Genomic DNA, 14,356 nt, shown 5'->3' with positions numbered 1-14,356 from the left:
CATGCCTTTAAATTTAAAGCGGCAATGTCGGGACCCCGCAGGGACACTGTTTAAACAAGGTCCAGACATGAATGGTACCAAAACATTCTCCAAGAGCAACTTCTCCCAACCATTCCAGAACAGTTTTCCTTTTCCAGCATGGTAGAGCACCTTGCCATAAGGCAAAAGTGATAACTTAGTGGGTCAGGGATCAAAACATCGACAAGTTTACTTCAGTATAACATAGCAACATCTGACAAAAAGGTCTAAAAACACTGAAGCAGCAAACTTTGTAAAAAACCAATACTTGTGTCATTCTCAAAACTTTTGGCCATGACTGTAATAGATGTAGTTGTGCTTATTTGGTATATTATACCATGTTGCGCATATTACTTAGTATATTATTATGTTCTTGAGTATATTACTATAGGACTACATTGGCACGAGGCTGTTAATCTAGATATAGAACTGTATATGGTGAGCATTGGGCCTATATGTATACTAGTAACTTCTTTTTCCATAATATATGAGAATCACTCTCTGTACTGTGCTATAAACAACACATTAATTATATGTAAACCCCTATAGCAGGGAGGTGAGTGCATCTAATTGTAACTGCATTTTAAGTGTTTAGGGCAGCACAGTGGCGTAGTGGTTAGCACTTCTGCCTCACTGCACTGGGGTCATGAGTTCAATTCCCGACCATGGCCTTATTTGTGTGGAGTTTGTATGTTCTCCCTGTGTTTGCGTGGGTTTCCTCCGGGTGCTCCGGTTTCCTCCCACACTCCAAAAACATACAGGTAGGTTAATTGGCTGCAATAAAAAAATAAATAAATAAATTGACCCTAGTCTCTCCCTGTCTGTGTGTGTGTGTGTTAGGGAATTTAGACTGTAAGCTTCAATGGGGCAGGGACTGATGTGAATGAGTTCTCTGTACAGCGCTGCGGAATTAGTGGCGCTATATAAATAAATGATGATGATGATGATGAAGTGTTCAAAGCATATAGGTCACTGTAGGACCTGCATATAATGAGGTGCCCTTGACGCTGGGATGCAGGCTTAAATGTTTTGATCACAATATGAACCAACACCTCATGTTATCATTTTGCTAGATACACACAGATATGCAGTGTAAAGGATAAGCGCTGACAACTGTCTTTTTCGTTTTGTATACATTAAATATATCCCTATTTGCTGTATGACACATACCAAGTGTTCCCTATCTCACAGTACTGAGCTAGGTTACATGCTCAGTACTGTCAGATAGGGAACACTTGGTATGTGTCATATGTGTCCAGAGAAGCAGTACACGGTTTTTTTTTTTTATTGTTTTAATAATAAATTAAATAATGACACGTGATATGTTGTCAGGTAAAAAGAATGACTAATAAATAAAATATTTAAATAATATTTTAAAAAAATAGTAAATTTTATATGTATACACTTGTCACATAACTGTATGTGAGTTCTCTTATGGGATTTATAATAATATCTTCAGGCCCAGCCTTTCTATTTCCATCAGTTCATCTTTTTGTTCCTTTGACCATTCAATGCCATTGAGTCTAGAAGAGAGCAAAAAGATACATGTAAATACAGAACAGTATAAGGTATAACCTCTATACCTGTATGCTGTTACATGAGACTGCGTCTATCTTGTCTAGTATACAGTATAATGCACTCACTACAAGGGATTCTGATTCGCCTAAGATTCTGCAAGTAATTAACTTTCACTGTGGAGTTACGCCGATCAATTAGTTTGTTCATTTTCAACTCCTAACTTGGAGAATAGATTCATTGTAATCAGGAAAGGTCAGAATGAGAATTGTTGGCAAATATTTTATAGACTAAAGTGACTTCCGCTGTAAAGCATAATAGAGAGTGATATTATGTGGGGCCTGATGTTAAATGAGAGCTGTGAGGAGACTAAGGATAAGCCCCTCTGGTAAGTGTACACCAATCCAGGACAGGTGGGTTATCTAAGAACTTCTCTGCTATAGCAGCGGGAACTAGGGTGGGCATAAAAGAAGATATAGCCTAGGCAATTCTCTCTCTCTTACCTGGACAGTCTGACTAGGGCTTATGGCTTCTATTGGGCTGGTTGGAGGATTTGCTTGTTATTCTGCCTGTGGAATTCTCAGGGGACTTTGTCACACTGTGAGCCTGCCACAAGCGGGAAGACCTAGGACTTGGTCCCTATTATGTTGGTAGAGGAGCGGAAGACCGTGACTCAGCAGCCAGGAAAATGCTACCCAGGGACGGCAACTATAGCTCCTTTTAGATAATGTTGCATGCTAGCTTTGGTGCGGTGACCCACTGGTGTTTGTTCATGTAAACAAACACCAGTAAAGTGCCACAAACCTGTGGTATCTCTACATACATACATAATGAGTTGATAAAAGAACTTTATAAACACTACTAGTTGACATGCAATATTTAACTATGACAACAACATACTATGGAATCATGGCACAGGGTCCACAATAAACAGCAGCTCCCGCAGAAAGACATATTGAGGGCAGGAGGGAGGGTAATTTCGTTGTTTCTGCCGTCAGAGGAAGCAGGAAGCCGCTCAGCCACAGCTACAGTGACCGCTCGGTCAACGCTACAAACAACACCTGGGAAGCAACCTCTACATACAAGTATATAGCCTACCCACAACCTCCGCCAGGAAAGACACCCCCATCGGAAAACTGCTCTTATAAGAGCATTTTGAGCATAAGCATTTAACGCATCTCTTATATACCCACCTACATAGCACCTACCCTATTCATACACCCACATACCTAGTCTCCACTTAATCCCACCAAACATACAATAGATTGCCCACACGACACATAGCACCATCTCTCATTTGGGCAACCCCTGCTCAAAGACACATACCATCCCATTCATCAACTCCACCACTCACCAACACAAAACCTAAGAGCTAAACACAGAGAGCTATAAACAGGCAGCCAATACTTTCACTGCCATACTGCGAGCTTTAAACACTGAGAAAATACAGGGCTATAAACACCCCTGTCCGGCATAACCTCCAGAGCTATAGACACTGAGGAGGCATAAGGCTATAAACACCCCCGCCCGGCTTAACCACCAGAGCTATAAGCCACTCACCACACTGGTAACGGTACCACCATCACAACAATATACACCGCATTAGAGCTATAAACTAGGCAAAAGAGCTATAGACGCAGAACTGCAAAATAAGCTATAAACAACTGCTAGTACAATAAGCATCAAAGAATATTGTCTGTTCCGTCAACTGTTTTCTCTCCCCCCCCCCCCCACTTCCACCCTCCCGCATCCCTCTTTATCTCCACCCCAGGTTGCGCCACGGCAGAAACAACGAAACAGCCAACAAGCTCGGGAACTGGAACACCTGGAATATCCGTAACGGCAGCAACAACCCCCAATAAACCCACATCAAGCGCAGACGTCCAAGGTAAGCTCCCTCAAAAGAGTCTCTGCCACCTACTCCCAGGAGGGAGGGTAATGTCCAAGTCAATTACAGAAAGTGACAGAGTACATGTGGAGTGGGTTTTAGTGTAACGGTTAGAGTAAGTGGAAGCTGTATCTCCACAGAAGAAGTAACAATGTGGGGTACAACAACAATTTGGTGTTTGTGGTGCATAAAAGGATGAATGAAGCAATGAAAGTCCCTAGATTGTGGAACTGAATGCTAAACCCAGCAACATGTGGATGTGAAATATGAGAAAAGAGGTGCATCGTACCCAAAATGTAATTATTGCAGGAAGGGGCCAGTATCCAAGTATTCCCTGCACACAACAAAAAATGGACATGGAAGGGACTAAACATACAAAAAATAAAAGGTAGAGATGAAGATGGTCTGGGATTGCACAGTAATAGGAGGTCTATATACCTGATCTCTTTCAGGCTGGTAGATCTCTGTATAAGCTCTTTGATGAAGCTGTAGCCACGGTCCCGGAAATTATTGGAACTAAGATTCAGATGTGTGAGATTTGGGTTGTTACACAGTGACACCAGTAATGGAGCTTCTTCATCCGTCATCCGGGTATCCCAGAGACTGCAATATATGACAAACACATTGTACCACAATATAAAGGAGATACAAAGTACCATAAGGAAACAGGTGAAATATATATAATTATACCATACTCACGGCTCAAATCCTGTACTCAGTAATTATATTCACACATGAGTCGCTCCCACTCCAATGCTGCATAATAATTCTACAGCATGGAGACCTCCTGAGACCACTCTCCTCCCTCTCTACTCCCCATAACAGATGAGAGACCCAGAATTGTCTTTTATCGACATCCAACCCGTTTACTGATATCCACCACTTTACTGGTATATTAAAGGTAGTTTAGGAATGCAGACAATGTTTTTATCTTTTGTGAAGTCACGTACCCCCCTTTGTATTTTTGGGGGGTTCTCAATAAACTTAGTGCATCAAGATGCCAACATTTAGAGGGAACGTTTTGCTCGTTCTGAATGGAGGTGCTGGGCAGATTAGGATTTTTTCTGTGCAAAAAATTCCAAATAAAGGGCAAAACATGCAATGCCATGTACCTCCCACGTCACCCGACCCACCAATCACAACACTGCATACTCGCATCTAAAGACATCACCTATTTTCACAGACCTCACCTTCCTGACCTGACAGATAGGTAATACCTTTAAAAACCCGTCTCCCACCTATTTTCTTACCTATTCCTATCAACAACTCACCTTTTACTGCTCTCAAATCTCTCCCACATCTGATCTTCCCCTACTTTCCAACCCCTCTTCCACCCCTACTCCTAAACCCCTCTCCCTCCTTCTCTTACTACAAGACTTCTCTCCTTCCCTTACTCGCAAACCCTACTCCCATTTACCACTGCTCCCAAAACCCTCTGCCACCTTACTTCCAAAAGCCCCCCCCATCTTTCTTTTTCATTATTCCTCAAGCTCTCTCCACCCCTTCCGCCCAAATCCCTAGTACTATAGTAATGTAGCTCACAGAAGCAGCTTACGTAGAGGCTTCCTTGAGCTGTGTGGACCTGACATAATGATGTTGAAATGTTGCTACTAGAAAGTAGCTGCACTGCATCCTGGGTCTAAGGTAGAGTTATCATCATCATCACCTTTTTATTTATATAGCGCTACTAATTCCGCAGCGCAGTACAGAGAACTCACTCACATCAGTCCCTGCCCCATTGGAGCTTACAATCTAAATCCCCTAACATACACACAGACAGACCAAGAGAGACTAAGGGCAATTTAATAGCAGCCAATTAACCTACCAGTATGTTTTTGGAGTGTGGGAGGAACACGGAGCACCCGGAGGAAACCCACGCAGACACATGGAGAACATACAAACTCCACACAGATAAGGCCATGGTCGGGAATTGAACTCATGACCCCAGTGCTGTGTGGGAGAAGTGCTAACCACTGAGCCACCGTGCTGCCCAGTTTCGAAAGAACCGCGGGGTAGAGAGAACCAGGGACATTGGATGGAAACTGGATAATACCATCTGGGGAGGAGACCCACTATGGCAATTATCACACTGATGAGGAGGTAAATGAGGAGAATATGCGTGAGGGTGGGATAGAGGAGTACTATAAAGAAGGCGGTTATTTGTTTTATCTCATCCTGCAGACTGCCCACCTTGTCCACAATGTCCTTAAACACCTGGTGGGCAGCGGAGTGGTGGGGATCACTGCAGTGCCAATATATTATAGTCTCAGGGAAGTCTCAGACTGAATTCTCCACCACACACGGCTTCATTTTATCAGTTCTACCAGGATGTTTTTGTCTAGTGGGAAACAAGAGCACCTATAATCCACTTAAACACAGGGAGAACATTCAGATAGGGGGTCCGTACAGTCTGGGGTAATTGGAACCCATGACCCCAGTGCTCAGAGAGAGCAATGATAACCCCTGTGCCACACACACTCTGCTATCAGCTTGCTTCCTCCATATGAGGCCACGTGACACTATGGGGGATTAAGAATAAGATGATGCAAAGAGATATATGTTCTAAACAGTAGCAACCAATCAGATGTCTTTTCTGAGCAATCCATTGCAGTCAGAGTAATTTGAGGTGTGATATGATTGGTTGCCATTGGGTTACAGAACCTATTTGTTCTTTGTAACAGGTTGTTGTATAAATCTTGAGTTTTAATTTATCCCATGTCGGCACAGATCCAGGTCAGAGCTCACCCACACATAGATCTGACATACTCACAGTAATTCCTCGATCCGGCAAGTTGGAGCAGACAGAGCTGTCACCAAGTCGCTGAAATGAGGACCGGCCAGGTTATTCTCAGTGATGTCAAGTTTTCTCAGGGACTGATTATTACTCACCGCAGAGGCCAACTGGGGACAAGAACTCTCTGTAATGCCAGTATTCCTCATACTGAAGAAAAGCAGAATAAATAACATTATAAAGAGCCACCAAATCACGATTGTGGTACAATCAACAAGTATGTGTATCCAACATAGAGATGTATGTGCATCACATCTGTGCTATATAACGGTGAGATCACAGGTGCATGACCCAAGTATTTAGTATATTAATTAGTAAATTAATTGCTTGCAAACTAGGAGGAGATCTCAAAAATGTGATGACAGCTCGAGTTAATAATTTGAACTCCCCAACACAACTTTTGGCAGAATGTTAGACTGATGGCACTTTTTTAAGTACTGAAAGAAACATTTATTGTACTTTTGTAAAATAAGGTGTCTGGATTCCCATTTAGGGCTAGATTTACTAAGCTGCCGGTTTGAGAAAGTGGGGATGTTGCCTATGGCAACCAATCAGATTCTAGCTGTCATTTTGTAGAAGGTACTAAATAAATGAAAGCTAGAATCTGATTGGTTGCTATAGGCAACATCCCCACTTTTTCAAACCCGCAGCTTAGTAAATCTAGCCCTTAGTGTGTGTTCCTATGTGTGGTAGAGAACTCACACTTATATGCATCATACATCACTTTCCCACCACTATACCCAGAAATGTCTCTCCCTATAACCCTTTATTGTTCAGTTCAACTTATGTTACGTCCATCATCCAAAAATCAATCCCAAATTTTCTCACAGTGTCTACTAGACACTCTCAAATATCCTGCACACTTTCTAATACTCCAATCATGGCAAGCATCACACTCCAACACCAAATTAGTAAACCATATTTATCCTTACATTTTTTCCTATTCCACCTAATCGTTGTTTTCGGTCACTGAAGGTCATTAGGTCATTTACGAAGGGCCAAACAGCCAAGATGCGGCACAAAACATCTTTGGTAGTGCCGTGTGATGCTACTTCTAAAGTGGTCGGAGCTTAAATTTTAAACAAAGGCAGATTGGGTTCCCTCAAAATATGTCTGCCTCCCTGAAACTCTAGATGCACTTCTATTTTATGCAGGAGGCTTACAAGAGTGGAGAGTAGGAATTCACAGTGACGTGTGCTAGACGGATATGTTGGCACATTGGTACAAAACCAAGGAATTTTGCGGTGTGCATCTGGAGAGATTTGTAAATAACCTTCACTATCTCGATTCCTTATGCGTTCAAAAAGCATAGATCTAAAGATACGTTTCCATCTGAATCTGGGTGGAAATACGCCCAGTCTTCACCGTACTTGCCGTACATAGACAGATGTAACAGACTGCAGGATACGCACATGCGTAAGTGCAATAAAAAGTCACATAAGAACACATAAAAAATTTATTTGACCATAAAATAAAACAGCAACTCTTAACAGTATAATAATTTATATAAATATTTATTTTCAACTATAATAATCTCAATAATTTTACATTACATAAAGAATGAATTAAGTTATGTTAAAACATTGTTTTTTGCTATGAAATTTTGCATCTGCTGCATATGTCACATTACTGCCTTCCCATTAATAAAATGAGAGTTGCATCCAAGATGGCCGACTTCAAGATGGCCACCATACTGGCCACATACCCTAAAAAGTGTTCCACCACACCCAGATCATATCTGTAGACACTGGATTAATATTTACTTACTCATTTCTTTTTTTTAAAGGGCGCTTTCATACGTATGGACCACTCTGTAGATCTGTTATACCCACCGTAATTCCTCTATCCCGCATGTTGGACTGGACAAAGCTTTCATCAAGTGACTGAAATAAGGACCAGCCAAATTGTTATCATACAGGTCAACTGTCTTCAGGGACTTGTTATGACTCAATGCGGAGGCCAAGTGACAACAAGAACTCTCTGTTAGGCCAATATTCCCCATGCTGTAAAGAAGCAGAATGAATAAAGTTATAAAGAGACACCAAGGCATAGCCGGATTAAGGGGGGGGCACGTGCCCCGGGCCCCCCTCTCTCCGAGGGCCCCCCGCCGCCGCGCGCATAACTTCTACTGATTTTTTTTTTAGTTATTTTTTACTCTTTTCTTTTTAATGGCGGTGGCGGCGGCGGAAGGGGGGGGTTCGGGGCTCCCTTCGTTGGTGGGGGGAGCCGGGTAGTAAAAAAAAAAAAGATACACTACTCACCTCACCGCGGCGCTGGCGTCCCTCCTCCTCCCTCCTCTCTGCACTGTTGATACTGAATGACAGGCGTGACGTCATCAAGTCACGCCTGTCATTCAGTGAGGAGCAGCGCGGAGAGGACCAGGAAAGAAAAAAGAAGACAGAAGAGAGGAGAAGAAAGAAGCTAACAGAAAGGTAAGTAAAAAAAAAGGGAATAACGCAGAAAGGCACTATGGAGGTAAAAGGGGGAGAAGAGAGGCACAGTATGGAGGTAAAAGGGGAAGAAGAGAGGCACAGTATGGAGGTAAAAGGGGGAGAAGAGAGGCACAGTATGGAGGTAAAAGGAAAGAAGAGAGGCACAGTATGGAGGTAAAAGGGGGAGAAGAGAGGCACAGTATGGAGGTAAAAGCAAAGAAGAGAGGCACAGTATTGAGGTAAAAGGAAAGAAGAGAGGCACAGTATGGAGGAAATAGGAAAGAAGAGAGGCACAATATGGAGGTAAAAGGAAAGAAGAGAGGCACAGTATGGAGGTAAAAGGAAAGAAGAGAGGCACAGTATGGAGGTAAAAGGAAAGAAGAGAGGCACAGTATGGAGGTAAAAGGAAAGAAGAGAGGCACAGTATGGAGGAAATAGGAAAGAAGAGAGGCACAGTATGGAGGTAAAAGGAGGAGAAGAGATTCCCAGTATGGAGGTAAAAGCAAAGAAGAGAGGCACAGTATGGAGGTAAAAGGAAAGAAGAGAGGCACAGTATGGAGGAAATAGGAAAGAAGAGAGGCACAGTATGGAGGTAAAAGGAAAGAAGAGAGGCACAGTATGGAGGTAAAAGGAAAGAGAGGCACAGTATGGAGGTAAAAGGAAAGAAGAGAGGCACAGTATGGAGGTAAAAGGAAAGAAGAGAGGCACAGTATGGAGGTAAAAGGAAAGAAGAGAGGCACAGTATGGAGGAAATAGGAAAGAAGAGAGGCACAGTATGGAGGTAAAAGCAAAGAAGAGAGGCACAGTATGGAGGTAGAAGGGGGAGAAGAGAGGCACAGTATGGAGGTAGAAGGGGGAGAAGAGAGGCACAGTATGGAGGTAAAAGGAAAGAAGAGAGGCACAGTATGGAGGTAAAAGCAAAGAAGAGAGGCACAGTATGGAGGTAGAAGGGGGAGAAGAGAGGCACAGTATGGAGGTAGAAGGGGGAGAAGAGAGGCACAGTATGGAGGTAAAAGGAAAGAAGAGAGGCACAGTATGGAGGAAATAGGAAAGAAGAGAGGCACAGTATGGAGGTAAAAGCAAAGAAGAGAGGCACAGTATGGAGGTAGAAGGGGGAGAAGAGAGGCACAGTATGGAGGTAGAAGGGGGAGAAGAGAGGCACAGTATGGAGGTAAAAGGAAAGAAGAGAGGCACAGTATGGAGGAAAAACGGGGAGAATAGGCACAGTATGGAGGAATAAGGGGGAGAAGAAAGGCACAGTATGGAGGAAAAAGGGGGAAAGGAGAGGCACACTATGGGGGAAAAAGGGGGAGAAGAGAGGCACAGTATGGAGGAAAAAGGGGGAGAGGAGAGGCACACTATGGGGGGGGGGGGGAAGGGGGAGAGGCACAGCATGAAGAAAAAGGGGGGGGAAGAGACACAACAGTGGGGACAATTAATTTAAGATGGGGTGGTTTGGGGAGAATGAGGTCCCTTTATTAAATGTGCCTATGAATTATTTAATGGCAGTGACGGTTGCGGGAAATAGGTATATTTCTGAAATGTAAATATTATTAATTTATTGCTGGGGCTGTTTGTAGGGAGGGAAATAGGTTTATTTATTAAATGTGAATACTATTATTTTAATCCTGGGGCTGGAGGAAGGCCTAACTATTAATCATGGGTGGTACTGATTTAACGCCGGGGGTGGCTGTAATTTTCTAAATGTACCCATTTTTTTTCTCCAAATAGGGCCCCTAACATTCCAGGATGCAGACAAGCCGCAACTAAAGAAACCTGCAGCACAGGTGGTGAAAGTGAGAAGAACAGGTAGGAGAGAGCAGCAGAGTCTGTGAAATGTTGTGATTCTAGTGGGACAATCCCAATTTTTGGTGACCGTTCAATGGTGTACACAACAATGCAGTTTTTTTGTCTGTAGGAGGGTGGCCTGGCCATGCCCAGTGATGCATTATCAATGGTATTTTAATTTGCGGTATAACTGCTAGTTTTAATGTGCATTATAAATTTTATTTTTAAAGTGCGGTATCATTGCTAGTTTTAGCGTGCGGTATCATTGCTAGTTTTAGTGTACATTATCAATGGTATTTTTAATGTGTGATATCATTGCTAGTTTTAATGTGTGGTGTCAATACCCATTTTAATGTGGTGTTTTGATGATTGTTTTAATGTACAGTATTTTAGTTTGTGGAAGCAATGATTTTTCTTATGCAGACAACCTAAGCGAGCCCTCTGGGAGAGCTGTAAGTGTCATACTGTGGGCTGTACGTGATGTAATGCAGGATGTGTCACTATGCCCTTAATTTTAGATCTTAGGGGCCCCCCTGTCTTAAGTGCCCCGGGCCCCCCGAAGCCTTAATCCAGCTCTGCACCAAGGGGTATATTTACTAAACTGCGGGTTTGAAAAAGTGGAGATGTTGCCTATAGCAACCAATCAGATTCCAGCTGTCATTTTGTAGAATGCACTAACTAAATGAGAACTAGAATCTGATTGGTTGCTATAGGCAACATCTCCACTTTTTCAAAACCGCAGTTTAGTAAATATACCAGCGAATCGTGAGTTGTGGTACAGTCAGAGTGTGTAAGTGCATCAAATCTGCCCTGTACAACTGTGGGTTAACACAGTCATGACTCCGGTAATGCGTTTACAATTCATATTTTCAAAATCCAAATATTTCAACAAGTGCATTCATTTTAATTTCTTCCAAACTAGAATATCTAAAAAAAAAAAAAAAAAAAAAAAAGTGATAATGGGTCTAGGTAATTATCTGAATTTCCCAAATACAACTAAGGGTAGACTTATTTTCATGGAGTTTGTAAGTGCTGAAACATTTATAGAACTTTTGCAATATAAGGATTCAGGCTACCCAAGTGCTCAATCCTAAATTTAGAAGAAAGCATTCACATAATATAAATCAATTTCCCATCATTCATCATCTATATATTTATATATAGCGCCACTAATTGCGCAGTGCTGTACAGAGAACTCACTTGCATCAGTCCCTGCCCCATTGGAGCTTACAATCTAAATCCCTTAATATACACACAGACCTGGAGAGACTAAGGGCAGCCAATTAACCTACCAGTATTGATTTGGAGTGTGGGAGGAAACAGGAGCACACAGAAGAAACCCACGCAAACACGGGGAGAACATACAAACTCCACACAGATAAGGCCATGGTCGGGAATTGAACTTATGACCCCAGTGCTGTGAGGCAGAAGTGCTAACCACTAAGTGCTGCCCATCATTATTACTAAAAGTTTCTCACCATGTCCCGTCATTAATTATACCCATTAATGTTTCACCCGTCGTCGGAAAATGGCCAAAATAGCACAACTCGCCATGCCCTGCCTGCCTGCATCCTCACACCCCACACCCCATCTGGGATCTCCCAGAGTCCACATATGAAAAGTTGATAAGTACGTTCTTGCAGTATACTGACACACAGCAAATATTTGGGAAAAGGTGACTGGGATTATAAATGTAGATATAGGGACATTCATTTCAGCAGTAAACGTTTCAACTTTTCATCAGTATTCTTTCTACACAAAAGACATACTTTACGTCCTCCTTAGATCTACATGTAAACATAGCTCTAAGCATTGCGCAATATTTGGTTTTCATAGAAAGAGATGTGTAACGTCATACCTGTACAATCCTGGTTTCTCAAGACTGAAATGTGAACAGGATTTACATTGTGCAAAATACAGCTTCCTTTTAACGAACTGGCCGCTGCTATGGCTATAAAGGCACGTCATTGAGACTAGGCCATAGTCCATACTTGCCAGCTCTCCCTGAATGTCAGGGAGACTCCCTGAAATAGGGGTGATTTCCCTCACTCCCTGAAGAGTCTGGCATTCTCCCTGATGCTGAGCCAGTACAAGACGTGGTTGGCTTCGCCATCTGTGGCATGATGACACAGTTCAGAAATTGTGTTCTATGTGCATGTATTGATGTCTATGGAGGTGGCCATTTTCATGGAGACGAAGATTTAATCAAAGACTGACAGGTAAGACAACATGACTTCAGTAATGGAGACAGAAATGTAATGGACACTTCAGTCTCTAGAGATTCATTAGCTGCTTTTCTTTAACACATAGTTGCCTACTCTACCGGAATGTCCGGCAGACTCCCGCATTTCTGGGAGACCTCCTGCTTCTCGCCCCCCGCAATAGATAAGTGGTGAGGGTGGAGCTTAATGACGCAAATATCGCATCATCTTAGCCCCACACCCTGCTGTAATTGGCCAAAATTGTGACAATCGTTTAGTGGGCGGGTCCAAAATTATGCTATTCGTCAAGCCCCGCCCCCGCACGCCCACCTCCCCTGGACCTCCCTGAAGCCAACGAGGGAAAGTTGGCAAGTATGCCCTAGTCTCTCTCTCTCTCTGTGTATGTTGGGGAATATAGACTGTAAGCTCCAATGGGGCAGGGACTGATGTGAGTGAGTTCTCTGTACAGCGCTGAGGAATTAGTGGCACTATATAGATGATGATGATGATGATAATGATGATGATGATTGAGAGCACTTACTACATTTTCTCTTGTATACTCTGCATATTAAACAATTTCTAACCCCCTCCGCGTCAAAACAGACCCCAGGCATCACTGTGTAGGTACCAGACCAGGGCTCTAAGCACCACGGCAATGCACTGGCACACAGCGAGAGTCTGTCAGTGTATGGCAGTGGGGCATAGACCACCAAGCTCTCTGGCAGTGCCACCCTTTTTCCGCTGTCTCCACCCCTCCCCCTTCTACACCCCAGATACTCACAGTATTTCCTCTATCTGGCATGTCGGACTGGACAGAGCTGTCGCCAAGTCACAGAAGTGAGGACCTCCCAGCTTGTTGCCAGACAAATGAAGCTTCCTCAGGGACTGGTTATTCTTAATAAAAGGCGCCAGCTGGGCGCAGGAGCTGTCAGTCAGATTATTGTGGCTCAAACTGTAAGAGAAAATCAGAATAAAACAATGAGTTATATTTTGTTTGCTTGGGGCTCCGGATACTACCTTTGCGGCTCCTACTCTCTGAAACTCGCTGCCTTTACGGTACTAGAGGACACCACTCTAGAAATCTTCAAAAACAGAGTAAAACGTACCTGTTTACCCAAGCATTTCAGAAATGTCCCTTTTTTTTCTAAAGACCCAAATGCTTAACTCCCTCTTCTGTACTCTGTTCATCTTTCATATGTTTATTTCTGAGTCATTAAAGAGAATTTTGTGTACTATTTTAACATCTGCACGTATAAAGTGAAAAGTGTTCCCTGGACCGGTCCCCTTTAAAATGTTCCTAATAGGCTGCTGAGTCTAGTCTTGCCCCTTGGGCCAAAACTTGACAGCCCTCCTCTGACTAATACTATCTGTAATGTTCTCTGTGATGTCATCAGTGACATCATCAGTGATGTCATTATGTAATTTGCGCTGTGATTTTAGGAATTCTGCCATCAGACAAGCCCTGGAAGTGAGGAGAGATAATGTAGCAGACAACATTAAAAGCCCCCATTATCTGCGTCACTTGGAACAAACCCAGTAAGTAGAACTCACAAAAGAGAACAGAACTTTATGGAGTAAATACAAACAGAGGTAGAGACAAGGATAAACTTACCACAGGTGTTGGATCCGGCACTCGTGGTTACGTAACGCCGGTGCTATGAAATGCATACACGAGTCCTTCAGGCCAGAGGCAGTGAGGCTGGAAAAAACAATGAATAGATGA

At 43.0% G+C, this 14,356-nt stretch overlaps 1 protein-coding gene across 2 annotated transcripts in view; it reads right to left on the bottom strand.

Moving 5' to 3' along the window:
• Positions 1-1,310: 1,310 nt before the first annotated feature.
• LOC142109022 (NACHT, LRR and PYD domains-containing protein 12-like) overlaps positions 1,311-14,356 on the bottom strand; it is a 63,812-nt gene continuing 50,766 nt past the window's right edge. For both annotated transcript variants that reach the window (XM_075193014.1, XM_075193015.1), the window contains 6 exons: positions 14,246-14,332; positions 13,415-13,585; positions 8,045-8,215; positions 6,192-6,362; positions 3,860-4,024; positions 1,311-1,541 (listed from right to left, as the gene is read on the bottom strand). In XM_075193014.1, the coding sequence (XP_075049115.1) occupies positions 1,460-1,541; positions 3,860-4,024; positions 6,192-6,362; positions 8,045-8,215; positions 13,415-13,585; positions 14,246-14,332 (847 nt within the window). In that variant the 3' untranslated portion in view covers positions 1,311-1,459. The remainder of the gene's footprint in view (positions 1,542-3,859; positions 4,025-6,191; positions 6,363-8,044; positions 8,216-13,414; positions 13,586-14,245; positions 14,333-14,356) is intronic.

Source organism: Mixophyes fleayi, chromosome 12, assembly GCF_038048845.1.
Source record: "Mixophyes fleayi isolate aMixFle1 chromosome 12, aMixFle1.hap1, whole genome shotgun sequence".
NCBI lineage: Eukaryota > Metazoa > Chordata > Amphibia > Anura > Limnodynastidae > Mixophyes > Mixophyes fleayi.
Note: the sequence above shows the minus strand (reverse complement) of the source record. Positions and strands in the feature narration are given on the sequence as shown.